This window comes from Lycorma delicatula, chromosome 1, assembly GCF_047948215.1.
Source record: "Lycorma delicatula isolate Av1 chromosome 1, ASM4794821v1, whole genome shotgun sequence".
Taxonomy (NCBI): domain Eukaryota; kingdom Metazoa; phylum Arthropoda; class Insecta; order Hemiptera; family Fulgoridae; genus Lycorma; species Lycorma delicatula.
Window position 1 is genome coordinate 189,441,597 of NC_134455.1, and position 17,609 is coordinate 189,459,205.

Sequence of the window (17,609 nt, forward strand, 5' to 3'; positions counted from 1 at the left end):
ACAATATCGATGAAAAGAAGGTGAACATTCAACGAGAAATCAACGTAACTGACAACAACGTTTTGCGCCAGACGACTCTCAATATGATCAGTGGAGCACAAAGGTGCATCGATACCCGGGTGGTAATTTTGAACATCTTTTGTAACAATAGGGTAAATAAATTCAACATTTAAATAATGTTTTATATTTTTCTTATTTAATTTATCGGTATCATTCATAAAATTTCTTTCCAACATAACCTATCGATTCTGCAGCGGTTACGTTATGGATTCGGTTTCATGTTGTTCTCCCTATATCTGTTATTACGTTATTTAAAGAGTACTAAGTAAATTAATTCATAAAAACTTATGACTTTTAAATTAAATTTTTTCCGGGAGTAGTGACTTTAAACGAGCAGTGATTTCCAGTAATTCTAATTTATAACTGAAAGTATAACAAAGTGGCTACATAAAAATTCTGGAGTAACCATTTATACTCGCAGATTACTTTTAAGATTTTTTTTTTGCCATGACTGAATAATTATCTAATACCTATCGTACTACGGAATATTAACCTGAACTAAGCATGATCATTAAAAAGCTGTTTTGCAAAATAATTCATGAGAATGTATTATTAGCGTTTCAGTCATATTGGAAAATCCTGTAATTCACAAAAGACATACATAATTTACAATAATATTATGAGTCAATATTTTGATAATTTTTATTTCATAAAAATTGTGTTTTCAGCTGTTTTATCGCAATTTATTTACAATTTTATCTCTTAAAATAATCAGTTCGACAGAATATATGTTGGGGAATTACGTTTTAAAGAATAAATTTTCATTCGTAAATATCCATTATCTTAAATGTAACATGATTTTTTTTAATGTAATTGCTTTATTCATTCAGAATAAGTGAACTTTTTACTCACTGCAAAGGTATTTACATCATAATTCTGATTTTTATTTCTAACATATTTTAAGTGAACATAACAAAAACGAAAATAATCCAAGTTGGAGAACAATTAAAATGGACAATGAAAGAAATTTTACATTTATGATAAGAAGTTGTAACATTTTAACAAATGAGAATGAAGCAGAATCAATAGCTTTTTAAATGAATAACTGTCACGTTCATAGTATTCAAAGCAACGTTACGAAATTTTGATGGAATCTGACTTCCAGTACATTGCTTGATATCAAAATAATTTTTAGATGCAAATAGGAACAACTTTACTAACTTACTAATGTATTTTTCATTTTCATTGTCCGACTAATTTATTAAAAACCAAATGTGATATAAAGTACAGCGTTTCTAAACACAATCAAGTTTTCTTAATTTTTTTATATGGAACGATACAATTTTTTAAAGCTAGTTTTAAAATAAAGAGTTGTATTTATATTATGTATCAAAACCTACTAACATATTTTTATCAAATGATTTCAAGAAAGAATATTCACTGCGAGATTTTTACTGATCAATTTTCGAGCTGTACAACTCAGGGATTTAAGATGTCTTAACATATTTCTCATTTGCATTCAGAATGATTTATTGAATCAGAAGATTTCTTCTTACACAAGCCTGCAAAATTTGGGTTGTGAGTGTTTTTTAACTTTTGATAATAATTGATTCCTAAGTATTGTTTAGCGTTGAATCCGAAAATAACCTTAAATTTTTTTCCATTACGTCAGGAGTGTTCTCAAATAGTAAAAATTTCAAAATTTATAAAAAATTTAAAAATTACGAAAATGTGGAACTATAAAATAGACATAAAACGTATTTTTTTTTTTTTTTTTTTTTTTTTAATAAATTAATATAATACATTCACTTTCTTGGCTTATAATATGTCTTATAGCAAAACACTTGAGTGGTCTGATGAGGGCGGGGGGAGTTTTGATTGAAGATGACGAGACGATGGGAGGTTGGCTCTCCATTGCTCGGTGAATGCATGAAGTCGACAGCTTGGCCGACAAGATGTAACATGTTTATTGGCAGCTACTCATGCACTGTGCAACTGCTATCAGTGCTCTTTTAACCATCAGCGTGCGGAAAATTGAGTTTTTTCCGACTTCCGTGATCAAACGCGTTTTTGTACGTGGAAAAGCTACTTTCAAGCCATAAGGCAAACTTTCCGTTTTCAAAATGGCTTCAAAAGGTTGCAAAAATTCTGCAGATTATTTTTGTTATATTTGTGTGAGTTTATGGTAAAAAGGCAAAAAAGAAATATAACAAGTTTCGTTTTGGGCACCTCACTACGTTTGCTATACATATATTGAAGGACTTAGACGGTGGTCAAAGAGTGAACAAGAAGCGTTCAGATTTTGAGTTTCAATGGTGTGGTGAGAGCCACGAAAACACATCAATGATTGTTACTTTTGTTAAACTGGTGTTTACAGATTAAAATTTAAGAATAAAAAAAGAGTTGTCGATCCAAATATGCCATCCGCTTTACGCTCGGTTCCTTATGGTCCAGAAGTACCAGTGCACAATTCCTTGAGAAAGTTTTCCTGAAATAGACGGTCCCACAAGTGATTTAATTGAAGATAACATCGAGGAGTACAAACCCGGAGATAGCTATGCACCAGAGCTTTATTCAGAGTCTGAACTAAATGATTTGGTTCGAAACTTACATGTGACCAAAGAAAATTCAGAATTGCTTGGTTCGAGGCTAAACGAGAATAACCTGCTAGCAGCTGGCACCTCATTTTCCTTGTCAGGTACAAAGAAAAGGATTTTCTTCCGTATTTTTTGAAAGAAGGAGAATTAATCTTCCGTACTGATGTACGTGAACGTTTGACTCGATTTAACATTCCGTACGAAACTACCGATTGGAGACTGTTCATAGATTTGTCCAAAAGAAGCTTCAAAGTTGTCCTTCTTCACAACGGGAATACGTATTCATCAATATCCGTCGGATATTCTGTACATTTAAAAGAGCGTTACGATAATTTGGAATTCGTTCTCGATAAAATTAAATACAACAATCAGAAGTGGATTACGTGCGGCGATCTCAAAATAATACCGATGCTCCTAGGACAGCAAGGAGAGTGGTCCAGACGCATCATCCTTATCTGGAAGAGGATTCCTTGTTTTTTGTGTAAATGGGATGACAGAGACAGAGAAAATCATTGGATAAGGATAGATTAGACAAAAAGAGCTCCATTAGAATCTGGAAACAAAAATGTGCTCTGAAAACCTCTCAGATCAGAAAAACGATCTTCCGCACATAACAAGTTAGGCTTGACGAAACAATTTGACAAAGCCTTACCAAAAGAAAGTAAATGTTTTATATACATCTGCGACAAATTTCCAGTCCTATCACCCTCCAGACTAAGTTTTACTGGTCCTAACATTAGAAAACTTCTCAAAGATGGTAATTTTGAGAAACAGTTGGAAGTTGCAGAAAAAGAAGCCTGGGGAGCCTTTAAAGACGTAGTAGCCAAGTTTCTGGGCAATAAGAAGGATCCAAACAGATCCTGCAGAAGTACAAAAATTTAGGCTGCTCTATGAGCTTGAAGGTTCTCTTCCTAAATACACATATGAACTATTTTCCTGTTTTCCTGAAAATCTAGTTGCCGTTAGTGAAGAGATGGATGAGAACCCATCTCTTCGCTAACATCAGAGATGTCATCAGGACATGAAAGAAATTGAAAGGAGATATCAAGGAAAATAGACTACTATGATAATGGTAAATTATTGCTGGATGTTACATCGAGATGAACCCTAAAGGGAATATAGATGGAAAATCCCGAAGCTAAGTACAAGCCGTCCAAAGAAACTTCGACACATGCAATAAAATTGTAAGTATTTTATATACTTCGTCATTATGGGTGGATGAAGAGGGGGAGTGGTTTCCGAAGGCATGACGAACCTTATAAAAATTAATCAAAAAAATAAAAATAAATTAATTTTAAAATTCACTGTAATAGAAATTACGCTTATTTTGTGGTAATTTTCATTAGGAATTATGGGGTCAATGACCCCCTCCACCATCCTCTTCAGACTACTCAACTGTTTAGCTATAAGAACAAATAGTATACGCCAAAAAAGTAAATATATCACATTAATTTATTACAAAAATAAAGTTTTATATCTATTTTATTGTATTACAATTTCGCAGTTTTTCAACTTTTAACAAAATTTTGAAATTTTCGATATGATGAAAAAAATGAAGGTTATTTTCGGAATCAACACTAAAAGATACGTAAGAATCAATTATCAAAAACTGAAAAACATAACCATCGCAGGCTTGTGTTATTTTCTAAAAGTTTGGTGGTACTGAAAATGTTTTCTTCTTCTATGACTGTTCATCGGTGAGCTGAACCTGTTTTTTTTTGCATCAAATAATAAACTACAATCAAAGTAGAAAATTTCATAGTTATTAAGGAAGCATGAAACCTAAGATTCAATTATCGTATCATTTTTAAGAACCTAATTATTTTGATACTTATTATAAAGTTTTATTCAGTTAAAAATAAGATTAACTATTATAATTTGTTAACAAAATGAACTGATTATGTAAGTAAAGAGATGGAAAGCTAGACAGTTAAAGAAGAGTGTTAATTTATCTTTATCCATTGTGAGAGTTAATTCTTTTCTTTCAACGACTGTTTCCTATAACCTCAAAAATATAAGAATTTTCCAACAAAGAGAGGTGCAACAAAAAAAGATAAAATAATATTGTAAACTAATCAAAAAGGGAAAGTTTAGTTATATTCGTCTAGTGGAACAAGTCGAAAAGAAGGGAAGGGATAACTGTTGGCCTTTTCAACTGTTCAATTCTACTATTCTCAGCTGTTCGAATAATTATTAATCTGTTGAGTACCCATCTGAAGGCGGGATGTTTGTGCTGAATAGGGTAGCTGGATGAGTTGTATATTTGAAAGTACTGGTAGTTTTTCCTTTATAGATTCTGAATGTATATTTTTTAAATACACTTATTTTCTGCAGAAGATATTTATGTTGATTCTATGTCTGCTTGGGTAGTTTTTCATTTATCAATTGTTCAATTATTTAGATTATATTTCAAAATATTTATCTTTTTGTGTATCAAGTGTTGCTACGTCCAAGTGTGAAGTAAAAGACAGTCGAATGTATTGTATATGTTTAGTAGTAGTGTATAAACTTATAATTTAAGGTCGTCTTTCTTTTGATTTATCTAATTTATCCTAGTTTTTCCGCTGTTCTTATTTGTGATTTAGAAGAACGATTCTTTCTTTAAAAAAAATGAAAATAGTAAATAATAAAGAAATTTTGGCTAATTGAATTGATTCATTAACTTATCAACAATAATAGTGTTGGAGTACGAAATTAAACCTATAAGTGTAATAAATTTATGTTTACGTTTCTTTTACTTATAGATGTGAGTATTTAACCAAAAAAATCTCGACATCTTGTGATGGTTAAAACCATTTGTGAAGGATCCTTTATAACCCACAAAAAGGTTTACAGTCAGCTCAGTGGTTTTCAACTTTTGTAGGGAAAAAATAAAAACTACAATGAAAATACAAAAAACTTAAAATACGGTGAAAGATGTAAAAAGTCGCAATAATATTAATAATAATAATTCGAGGCTCGGCTGATAAATTTTGCACATATTTGCGTAGCATGGGAATGAAAAGAGATATTGGAATGAAATAATAAATGAATAAAACTACAATACCTTAGCTACAAAATGCATTATTTATTTTTCAATATAATCCTCGTTTACATTGATATACTTTTTTTTCCCAACGTGTTACAAGTTTTATCATTCCGTCACTGAGAAATTCTGGCAGTCTTTCTCGGATCAAGTGGCAAAAGCTTCCTTCACCTCATCGTTGGTGATATAATGATTACGTTTGAGATCCCTCTTGAGATCAGGAAGAAGTGGAAATCACAAGGATCCAAATCCAGCGAGTATGACGGAGGCGAAATAGGCTGAAACTTCAGCTTGCGGAGAGCCATCAGAGAGTTTGCACGGTACCCATCGTGTACAGAATTTACGGTAACCCAATTGCTCGATAATGTGGCCTGCTTGTTCTTTAGATATGCCAGCGATGCGTTGCTGGGCGATTCACTGGTAACTTTGAAGAAAAGTGCACCTTTTTTGATGTTTTTCGTCACTTACAGAAACTGGTCGTCCGGTGCGAGGTGCGTCCTCAATTGTCGCTTTACCAACTTCACATTCGCGAAATTTCAACATCCGCCTATTCACGAGTATTACTGTCAACAGTTGAAAACAGTGGGATGTTGAAATTTTGGATTTGGGATTGTTTTAACATCTAGTTGAGCAGTTCCCCTTTTGATTGCAATCGACTTGACCAAAAATGTTCAAAAAAGCCCAAAATCGAAAACAACTGGATTTAGACTTTTTCGTAACTGCAGTAATAAATCCTCATTGAAAGCTTTTCAGCGGTATATCATAAGTGGTACTTATTTTCATTGGTTCCAGAGTTATAACCAAATAAAATTTTAATTAATGAAATATTTTCTTCTTACAAGGGAAAGGCAGATCGGTTCGAATTCAACTTCATTTCCTTTTTTTTCAACTTAATTCTTTTTTTTACTTTAAATATATTGATTTATTAATAATTAACCTGTGATTGTAAAAAAAAATTACAATAAACAATAGTTTAATAATAACAATTTAAAAAAAAATCAGAAGTTATTAGTGAAATAGAATTTTATGTACTTTTAGAAATGTGTATATGTAATTTAATAGGCGTACAAGGAAGTCATGTGGTGTCCACATCAGATTTTTCCCTTAAATTTCCAACAGATTAAACCCAAAAATATAAAAATAATCATTTAAGCATGGAATTTTTGTTGGATATAATTTAATTTATCTTAAATTAGAGAATCCGATTGAGGTAATCCTAGGAAAAATTAAATAGAAGAAAACATTTTAAATATTATCTGTAATTTTTACACATTAAAAAGATTTTATAACCATTTTTCTTTGTGTACAAAAAAAAATTCTTAGTTCAAACATAATAAATATTTTGCATACACTAAATATACCTAGACTATCTTACACGTGGACATGATTACAATAATAAAATCTAAGAACGTATGGTAGGACAGCGGGGAAAAAATATCTATACAATCAATGTCCTTGTACATTCAGAAAGGAAACTTTGATTATGATCTTGGCTGATATGCAGTCGAAAATAAATATTATACATGCGTTTTATAAAGGAATTATTTCTTAGAATCTTTTGACCGGAATTTAAATCCATAATTTTCTGGCATTATATGCTTCTGTGGGAAAAATATTTGGATTCTATCAATTTTAAAGTTCTTAACAAACAAACAAACAAACAAATCTGATCATCAGTACACGTGCTTTTTTAACCCTTCTTTTAATATTAAAGTTAAATTAGGTTCGGCCTGATAACCGTACCTAGTTTATATTATAAACATTCAAAGAAGAATGTTTAATTGTAAATTTGTCACGGATTACAATTAAGTATAGTTAATTTATTGTAAGTATATGTATATATAAACAACTGAAATTTGGAAACCACGTAGAAATTCAAATTGTCAGCGGAAATAATGGACAGAATGTCGGCTAGTTAAACTATGCAGAGGTATACTGAAGATGGAATTTTTAAAATTTTAATTCAAACACCCATTGAGATTCAGGAATTGTAACAGTCTGCCACTAAAAAGAGATAAATTCATTTAATATATTAAATAAATAAATACATACATTTATTATTAGGACTCATGTTAAGATAAGGAGGTGGAGAAATTTCTCTTGAATCCAGAAATCGAAGCAGTCTTAGTCTCTCTTTTTCGGCTGTGCATGATAGTTTCTCTTGAACCAAGATGTCTCTTAAAAACACTTTTACATCTGAAATAAATACAAAGATTTTAATAAGGAATAATTTTTTTTTCAAAGTTTTTAAAATATAAAACTGTTGTAATCATTCCATATATCTAAAATAATTAAAATTTTAAGATTCCAGAATGAACGATTTTCAAGTATTTCAAGCTCTTAAGAACATTAAATTAATGATCCAATTAAATCGTCTAATTTAATTTTCAAACTCCGTCCGTAAAAAAAAAAAAATATAATTTCTAATAAAATTCCAACTTTATTAAAATTAAAAAAATAAATATCATTTAAACTAAAAATATTTTCAAAACATCATCTTATAGACTTTCAATAAGACAGTGTTGCATGCAATAATCCGTGTAAATACTGGTGAATATAGTATTAATGGAATGGAATGGAATGCAAAGTTGGCAGGAGTTTATAGATTCTCCCTACGGATCGCAGAACCTGGACTGAGTCCCTTGACTCAAGCTGGATGATTCAATCGGGCGTGTTTTTAAAAGGTTTATTTTAAGTGACGGGTCTAATTTTTCAAGTTTTGTCTTATTTATTATTTAGTATTTTTAAGGACGGATTTAATTGCATTCCAATCCGTTGTTAAACCAGCGTTATCGAACCCATTTTATGGGCCGACCGCGGAAGGCTAGGCTTATGCAACCTGTCCTCCCGACGTAATTCCCCTTCAGACCGTCCACTGAAGTCCTTTCGGTGCTAACGCTTCATAGGCTAGCAGGAATACGCCACAACGGGGCACCTACTATATGGAGGAAGCAATGCGCCACCTTCTCCGGAGGAGTCGCAATTGCTGGTTTAAGTTAATTTACATGTAAGTTTTAAAGGAGGGGTTAGGTAGAAGTTCTATAGTATTAAAGATCAGTAGAATTAGTATCAATCGGACATAATTTTATGTCTGCTGTACAAACTATTTACCTGGCGTGAACATTTTTTTTTGGCGAAAAACATTTTTATGTTATCATCGCCCGGAAAACAAAAATATGGAATACAAATACAAAATAAAAAACATAATAAAACAAAAAAATCAAAATAAACTAAAATATTAAAAACAAAGACAAAATAAAAAACTTAAACTAAAGTGTTACACAAAAACATACAACTACTGTAAAAAAATGTAAAAAAAAAACACTATTAAAAAGTATATAAAATATCAACACCGCGGAGAAACAAAAACACCTGGTCCAAAACTTCTTTATTATTGCCCAGGATTTGACGATAATTTCTGGGCAATTTAAATTTGCGACGCAAGGCCGCATAACGTATGCATTCCACAAGAATGTGGCGAACAGTCAAGCGGCAGTTGCATCGTATGCATACTGGTGCGTTTACTGCTGACATCAGACACCCGTGAGTAGCTCTCGTATGTCCTATCCGCAATCGGCAGAGGACCAGTTTGAACATGATTGTACTAGCAGTTATATGGAGCTTCAACTCCGAGATAAATTATTAGTTTTTCGAAATAACGTAAAAATAATTGTAAAACTTTACAATAATGCAATATTGTACCGTAGGCCAAATTCGTAATTAACCAGCTACCACAGTATAATAATAAAAATTACAAGAAAGATTCATTATTGAATAATTACAGTGTAAAAATACGTAAATAGCATTTTATAGTTATTTACGAAACTTTTAAATATTTTTCTAGATTTTATTTTACGTAGGGATTAGTTTTGTAACAGTTGAAGATCCATAGTTTTTCTGTAACTCTTGAGATATATTTCTACCTTATCCAATCTTACATAAGAAGGAAATTCAGTCTTATAATAGGGTTGATGGGAAGTTATCTTTAAGAATATATCCCTAAAGTTTGAAAATGAAAATGAATTAATAAAACAGTTAGTGTTAAACGTTTTTGGGAATAGTTGTAATAAATATATATACAAATCGTCTACTGTTGATACTTATTAATAGAATAAACATTGAAATTGCAGTGAAATGAAATATGAAAAAGAAAACAGGAAATCTGTATTGAAAGATATTCTGCTACAGAAATATATGTATACTACGATCCTCTCCGCTAAGATCATTTTATAAACCCTCATTCTATTAATGTGCAATTCAGTTTTTCTTTTTCTTGAAAAGATCTGTAACAATACTTTTTTTCTAGTTTGTGAAGCACCTCGTCATTCCTAACTGCATCCACCACGTCACGATCAACATCCATTTTCCCGACCATTTTTCTAAAGCTAAAGTTTCTTTGCTGTCTTTCTATATAGTTCTTGGATCGGATTTATACGGTAGCACATTTTTAATTACATCTTGACATATAGGTCTTTGTTTTTACTGAATGTCATTTTAAAACTACACTTTCTCAATAAAAGTACTAATGCATTTCCATTGCCTCCAAATATTTTTAATTTTTCAGAACTCATTTTTCCATCATTTATCCTATATGATTTGTTTTCCTTTACTTTCAGTCCTCATTTTCTTATCATACTAACGCTTTATTTCACATTATTATTTAAGCCCACTAGCTTTTTCTACAAGTATTCCAATTATATTGCCATCAAAATTATATCACTGACAAATAACATATAGTAAATCGCACTTCTTCAAAAATTTAAGCTTCTGTTATGATCCCAATCTTTTTTAACACTTCAAAAAAGTCTACGTATTTAAAAAGTTGAAGTTAAATCGTTTCCTTGCTGGTTCCTTTTTCATTCGGAAACCAAAATCTCCAGTTAATTTGAGTGTTCATAATAGAAAAAATTGTACTGAAAAATCAACTATTTCAAGTGAATGTTGAACTATTTGAACTGAACAATTGTTAATCTGTTTTACAAATCTACAATTTCTGAATTAGCTTCCTGTTTTGAATATGTTCAACAAAAAACAGGAAACGCTAAAAGATTAAATACAAAAATTAATGTGTAATTATACTCGTATGGAAAAAGGAAGTTTTTGCGATAATTCTATTTCAACCAGAAAAATGATTGCATCAATAAAAATAGAAACATCGAAAAATGACAACATATTTTTTTAAATAGTTTTAGGAAATAAAAATCTTTAGTCGGATATATACCTTCAAGTACCTAAATTAGAAGCTTTAGTGAGTAATCAATTTCATTCCGATTACACCAGAAGAGAATGTGTATTGCGAAGTATGATTTATCTGTGTCTCTGATATTCATTAAACAGGTATTGATCGATTCGTCTGAAATGTGCAAGTTACACTACAAGCATAGCTGGTAAATTAACGAAATAGGGGACAGCATAGGCTATTTTTTTCAAAGTAATAAACCAAATATGATGAACAAAGTACAACAAGATTAGAGGATGGTTAATATTTTACGCATCCGATCGAACCCTATGAATAGTAGGTATAAAAATTTGCAACAGAGAGGAATATCCGTCAGTTTATTTTTTATTTTTTGGTTGAAATGATAATTACCGGATAAGTGGACAAAAGAAGTATTCAGAAGCATTCTGTGCAACAAATTGCAAAGATACTTTTAAGATTAATGCGATATTAAATGCATTTTCAACGCGTTGATAATACTGCTTCACTTCATTTAAACTTATTTCATTTGAAAGTGAGATACGACCCTCCAATTCTTTAATAAAAGTACACAGTTACACAATTGCTAAAATATTAATTTTTATTAACATCAAATATTTATACAATTATTAATTCAACAATTTTACCTAAAATATTAGGTCAGAGTAAAAGTTACTCTTTAAATAAATTGTTTACCAAATAACCCAATAATTAAAACTGATTCTTCTACACCGTATGGTCAAAATTAATATTTGTAACCAGTATACAGGAGAATAATTTAATTATTATTAATTTTTGTTTAGACGACACACCAGAAATCTGAAATACACATCAGAAATCTTGTGCATATTACGCACAAGTGAAAAAAAGTTCAACAATCACTAAATTGAATACAGTTAAAAAAATGTATTTTATTTTTCTGTCAAATAATTAAATAACATGATTCTTTTTAAAATAAATATACAATTTTTATAAGAATTTGCTAAGAAAATCTAAAAATAATAATAAAAATAATTCTAAAATACAATTTTCAATTAATATTAAATAATCAAATATTTCATTAAAACTATTACATATACACATATGTAATGTCTATTAAATTACATTTAAACGTTTTTAAAAGTACATACAATTTTATTTCACTAACAATTTTTTTCATTTTTTTTATTGTCATTATTATTATTATTATTTATTGTATTTTTTTTTTACAATCACGGGTTAATAATTATTAAATCAATACATTTAAATTAAAAAAAGAAAAGTTAAAAAAATAAATATAAAAAAGTTAAAAAACAAAAGGAAAGGAAGTCTGATTCGAACCGATGTGCCTCCTCTTTAGGATCCAAATTTTCATAAATTAAAATGTTAATTTTGATTGCAATCAAAAAGGGAGGTGCACAACTACATATTACAACAGTGCTAAATTCAAAATTTCAACATCCTGCGGCTAATCATTTTTGAGATACATAAATGCATATATGCCTACGTACAGATGTCATTAAACTAATCAAAATGGATTCAGGGAGGGTCAAAAAGGATATTTCCGTTGAAATATGAAAACCAAACTGTTTCGCATTCACAATACTTCGTACAAGGAAGTAAAGAAAATTTAAAAAAAGAAAAACGGAGATGAAATCTGAAGACCGAAATTTTTCGCGATTACAATACTTCCTTGTGCAAAGTTACTTCCTTTACTTCGTAAAAAAGGGAGAAGATTGTATTTATATTTCGTCATAAATGTAACAAAAAAAAATTGAATAATTAATTAAAAATTTAACAGTACTGAAAAAACTGTATTTTAATGAAAGTATTTTTCTTTTTTTAATTGTGTGATAATTTGTAGTCCTCCCTGACAATTTATAATGTCTGGGTAACAATTTATAAAAAAATTACGTATTTTTTTATAAGTGCGCGCGCGCACACACACACACACACACACATTTTAAGTTTCTAATAGACCCTCTGCAAAGAATATAAGTGATTTCACTAGGAAGATCTCATTTAAATTCCCAAGATTTTCTCATTTAATTGTAATAATCTGTAGTTTTATCGAATAGAAAAACAGCATAATTTTTTTTATAGTATCGAAAAATAAATAGTTCCACGATAAGTAAAGATTATTGAACTGTAAGGCCTCAAAACGAAGTGGTATACGAGCGTCTTAGGCTTGTAAAACTAGGGGATATTTACTTTTTTGTTTGTTTATTTACTTGAATGCATGGTTTCTAATACCTGCTTATTTGTGCAAAATATCATAAATAAAAACCTATTTATATGAGTTAAAAATAACAATTTTCACGCTTAAAAAGTTTTTTATTTCAAAACTGAAAACAATTAAAAACGAGTCGCCCACTTTAGTAACAGAAAATGTATACCGATAGAAATTATATTTAAGAAGGCTAGGTGTTAAGGCTTAAGGTGTTAAGTGTTTACAAACTACACGAAGAACATAGATGTATTTTATAGCAGAGAGTTTAACATGCATTCTTAGAAAATATAATTATAACAAAACCAAGCAGCATTTACATTAATCATTTAAATAAATCGTATTGGTTTTACAAAGCGATAATAGTTTTAAAAATATATATTGGTGTAAAAATACCAGGCCACAAAACATGCCACTAGTAGTAGTTAGTAGAACTAGAAGAATTTTTTTTGACAGTACAAGTATTACTGAACTCGTTTAACTTTCGAGGTCAAAGGACTAGTAACGTTAAGTTAATATGCTGGCCACATTGACACACCTAAATTTTCATTTATTAGTTATCAGCAATGAGATCTTTGTTAAAAATCGACTAAAGTTTAGTGTATTATGATGAGCGTCTAATAAGTTTCTATCAATAAATTCATTATAAGTCAGATCTGTGATAAAAATAGAATGAAATTTATTTAGTTCAAAACGTAGTTTACTTATTTTTTCAACTCTAAAGAATGAAATTATTTAAAATCGGTATTTTAATGTATTTTTAAATTATTTGAGGAATACTGAATAGATAAGTGTCCCTAACAACTGGTTATTCATTCATTGGCATCTAAAACTATATGATACGAATAATTCCTAACGTTATTAGAATAGAACTCATGGGCTAGGAAAAGAAGGTTTCGGGAGGTCAATAGGTGGCAAAATCAGTAGAAAATTGCGTGGTTTTTATTTTTTTAAATTAAGGAAAGAAACATTAAACAAAGACAAATTTACAAACCGACCCCTACATCAGCTTCTTTATTTCTTTTTTTTTCAGCATTCCATTAAATAACTCCATTAAAACGGTTCTAATAGGCTTTACGTATTAGGTTTCATTACAATAAGGACAAATACCGTATATGTTACACTTAACGCTCTTCTAACATAACATGTACTATTAATGTCTTCCTGTTTCCTTAACGCTAGCGGGTTTACTATTATTCAACAGCGTTACATTACACTTGGTGCAGTAAGTAAAGAATTGTTACCGTCGTAATGAGGTTACACTATGACAGGTATAACCCCTTAATCCACTTATTTTTAGTTCACGAATAAATTATAAGATGTTCCGTGCCGCTATGATTAACTTTAATAAAAAAAACGTCTTTTACACTTTCGACATTTCTATTAACTGAGATAAACTTTATGACTATCCAATATCACATCCAGTTTTTATAAAATTACTTACTTTACAAAAAAAAAAGAGGAAACGCGTCAGTTTTACCGAACGGAAATGCAACATGTCCGTTTTTTAAGTGGTTGTCTAACAACTTCTTAAAGAAATACAACTCTCCTAGAAACCAATAAATATATAAAACTGTAGGCTTATAAAGTAATTTACAAAGAAAATAGTTTAGTTAATTAAAAGTACTGATTATTAAAAATGTATAAAAGAAAACCAAGTTTCAGTAAACACGTAAACCCCGGGGTGCAATATTGTAATATTCACTACTGCAGTAGCTTGCGCATCCGTAAAAAAACAATTCATCAAGTGTTACTCTTATACAAAAACATGTTGACTGTCATTCGATGAGAGATAGAACATCTTATAATTTGTACAAGGTATTTCATAATTAAAAATTTTTAGTTACGAAATGAGAAGAGTTATGCGTTACAAAAAATCAATATTTTACTAAGGAACTGAATTAAAGTATTTTGTACCAAAAAAAAAGCCGGAAAAGAGTTGGATAAATTTCTCGGCTAAACCGGGAATTAAGTTATACAGTTACGAATATAAGGAATTACGTAAAAAAATAAGTCTACTCTGAGTAAAATTGTGATATACAAACCCATGACTAATTGTAACCAAAAGTAAATAACATAAATGTCTTTTATTCAGAAGTCATCTTATAAAATTTTATAAAAATCGGTTAATACAGTCTGAAGACATCACGAAAACGTTAACTAAAAAAATAAAAAATTACGATTTTTATCCTTCATCCCAGAATGAAATCCCATATAAATAACTAAAGTGAAATGTTAACAATGAAATCGGAACGGAATGGAACGCAAGGATAGCGGGAGATTTATGTATCTTCCTACTAATCGCAGAATCTGGACAAAAGTCCCTTGCTGCTCTATCTTTCATTTATCGGGTGGGTAATTATTTACTTAGTGATGGTTATATTTATTTTGTTTTATTTATGGACGGAATTATTTGCTGCGTTCCGATCTTTCAGAAAGAATTATTTGACCGGGGCTGACTTTGGGAGACTAGCCGCGTATGAGCTTCGTTCTCCCAGCGTGATTCCCCTTCAGTCCACATCCTTAAGTCGTTTCGGTGCTACAGCCTTCTGGCCTAGCGTGAATGCGCGTTTCGGAGACCACAATATTTGAAGGATGCAATGCGCTCCTTTTTCCGGAGGGAGTCGCATGTGCAGGCGGTGAAATAATTTAAGATTTAGGGAAGGAGGGTGGACGGTTGGTGAGATAAAGTTAGGAAACTTTCTCCACTCGAGCAGTCTTCATTACTGCATCTCGGCTGGATTCAGTAGGGTCGTATTCCAGTCCGTGGTAGAGGGCCGATCTTTATTCATCCTCCTTCTTTTCTTCTTTAGCCTTCCTTTCCGTAAACCGGCTATAAATAATTTACAAACGGTAAACCTTCAATTGTCCTGTGGCCCTGAACGGGGCCACAGGACACGGGGGAAAGTGCAAGCTTCTTCCGTCGATCGACTGCTGGGCTTTTTTCCACCACAATCTTCGCTATCCTTCGGCAGTCTTCTTCATCTTCTTAGATTAGAAGAATATGATTGATGGTTCTTATAACTAATAAAGCAATGTTTGCGAAGGGGGATGCGGCGATCGCCTTATTTAAATTATTTCATTTAGTAATAATTTTTCAACCCAAAAATCATTTTCTCATATTCTTCTAGGCGCATGTGCACCTAGGAAGGGTTTGGGGGAATCGCGAAGCCGAAAAAGGCGTCCTTCTAGGCTGTATCGCTTTTATCGGTCGGCATCAACTGTAACAGATCTTAAACAACACGTCCTTATACTAGAGGAGAGATACAAATATATCAACCCATAAAGTCACAGTGCGGTAAAAATACGACCGCCGCCGTCTATTGAAAAATTTCTGAAGGCCACGAATTCAGATTTTAAAAGGGCTGAAAAATGATTTCTGGAGGGAAACTGGCAAAAATGTTAACGATTTCCGGCTCTCTTTATGGTTCTCTATCCGATTAATTACGACGGTTCCATGAAATTAATTATTTTAAATTTTCAAAAATTACATGTTTGTAAATTTTTAAAGCCAAGGATTGAGTAGAGGATATCATATAATAAGTACAAAAATTTTAATCCAGAAATAACCGATAAAGGGGTTTCCCTCCAACTCTTTTTTACAGTTAGACGAAAATACCATCAGAAAATAACTATCTAAAGCGCATTAAATGGCGAAAAACATTTACCTACACTTCGAGTAAAATTTTGAGATACGGGACCATATATGGTCCCTTCTTACATATGTAATAAGGTAATCTTCTTACCTCTTGAGCGATTGTGGCCAAAATTAAATGGCATAAATGCTACGTATACAGAAATTATCGTTTCAAATTTCATCCAAATTGGTCCATCCAGACTAAAAATATCAAGAAAAAAATAGGGTGGACATACATACACATTCTTCTGGAAATTTTTAATGCTAAAATTCCGATTAGAGGCGATCATGAAACGTCAAAATCTGAACATCTCTGACAAACAAACTTTGATCTTATTGGCATACTCTTCCTTTTAAAGTAGATTGTATACCTATATAATATAACTAAAGAGCCGAGAAAGTAAAAGCATTGAGGAGAATTTTATTTCTTCAGAATAATTTTGAACTTCCGTCGTCCATCATCACAGTGATTTAACAGAAAATTTTATTTATTTAATGCAATCTTTATTATAACTTAGCGTCAAACTAGCGGTTGTAAACTAGCATCAAATAGGAACTATTTGTCACAAAAAAAAATTAAGGTGAGCTTACATCATTGTTTTATTATCATTCTACTAACTTCTTACTGCTAGAATATTCGAATAGGTCATACTCACACCCGTGCGTAAACTTTAAAAATGATTGGAAAACCAAATTATTGGGAATTGGATAATACAGTAGAAAACAAAATTGAACCTCTCATTGTACCTCTTAATACTGGCAGCACTATGGATTTCTCGCAATTAAATGACGAAAACTGAATTGAATTTATTATTTGTTTATTACAATAGAAATTTAATGTAAAATAGTGAACTTTTACTGTTAGTGGGCAATTGATAATTTCATAACTCTAAAAAAATTCAAGGCAACTACGTAACAATAAACGATTTTAATGACTAAAATATTCA

General features: G+C 30.9%; 1 protein-coding gene across 1 annotated transcript in view; it reads right to left on the reverse strand.

Annotated features, from left to right (window-relative positions):
* LOC142326326 (uncharacterized) overlaps positions 1-17,609 on the reverse strand; it is a 97,203-nt gene that overhangs the window by 17,498 nt on the left and 62,096 nt on the right. Inside the window, exon 2 of the mRNA XM_075368742.1 lies at positions 7,675-7,818. Coding sequence (XP_075224857.1) covers positions 7,675-7,818 — 144 coding nt within the window. The remainder of the gene's footprint in view (positions 1-7,674; positions 7,819-17,609) is intronic.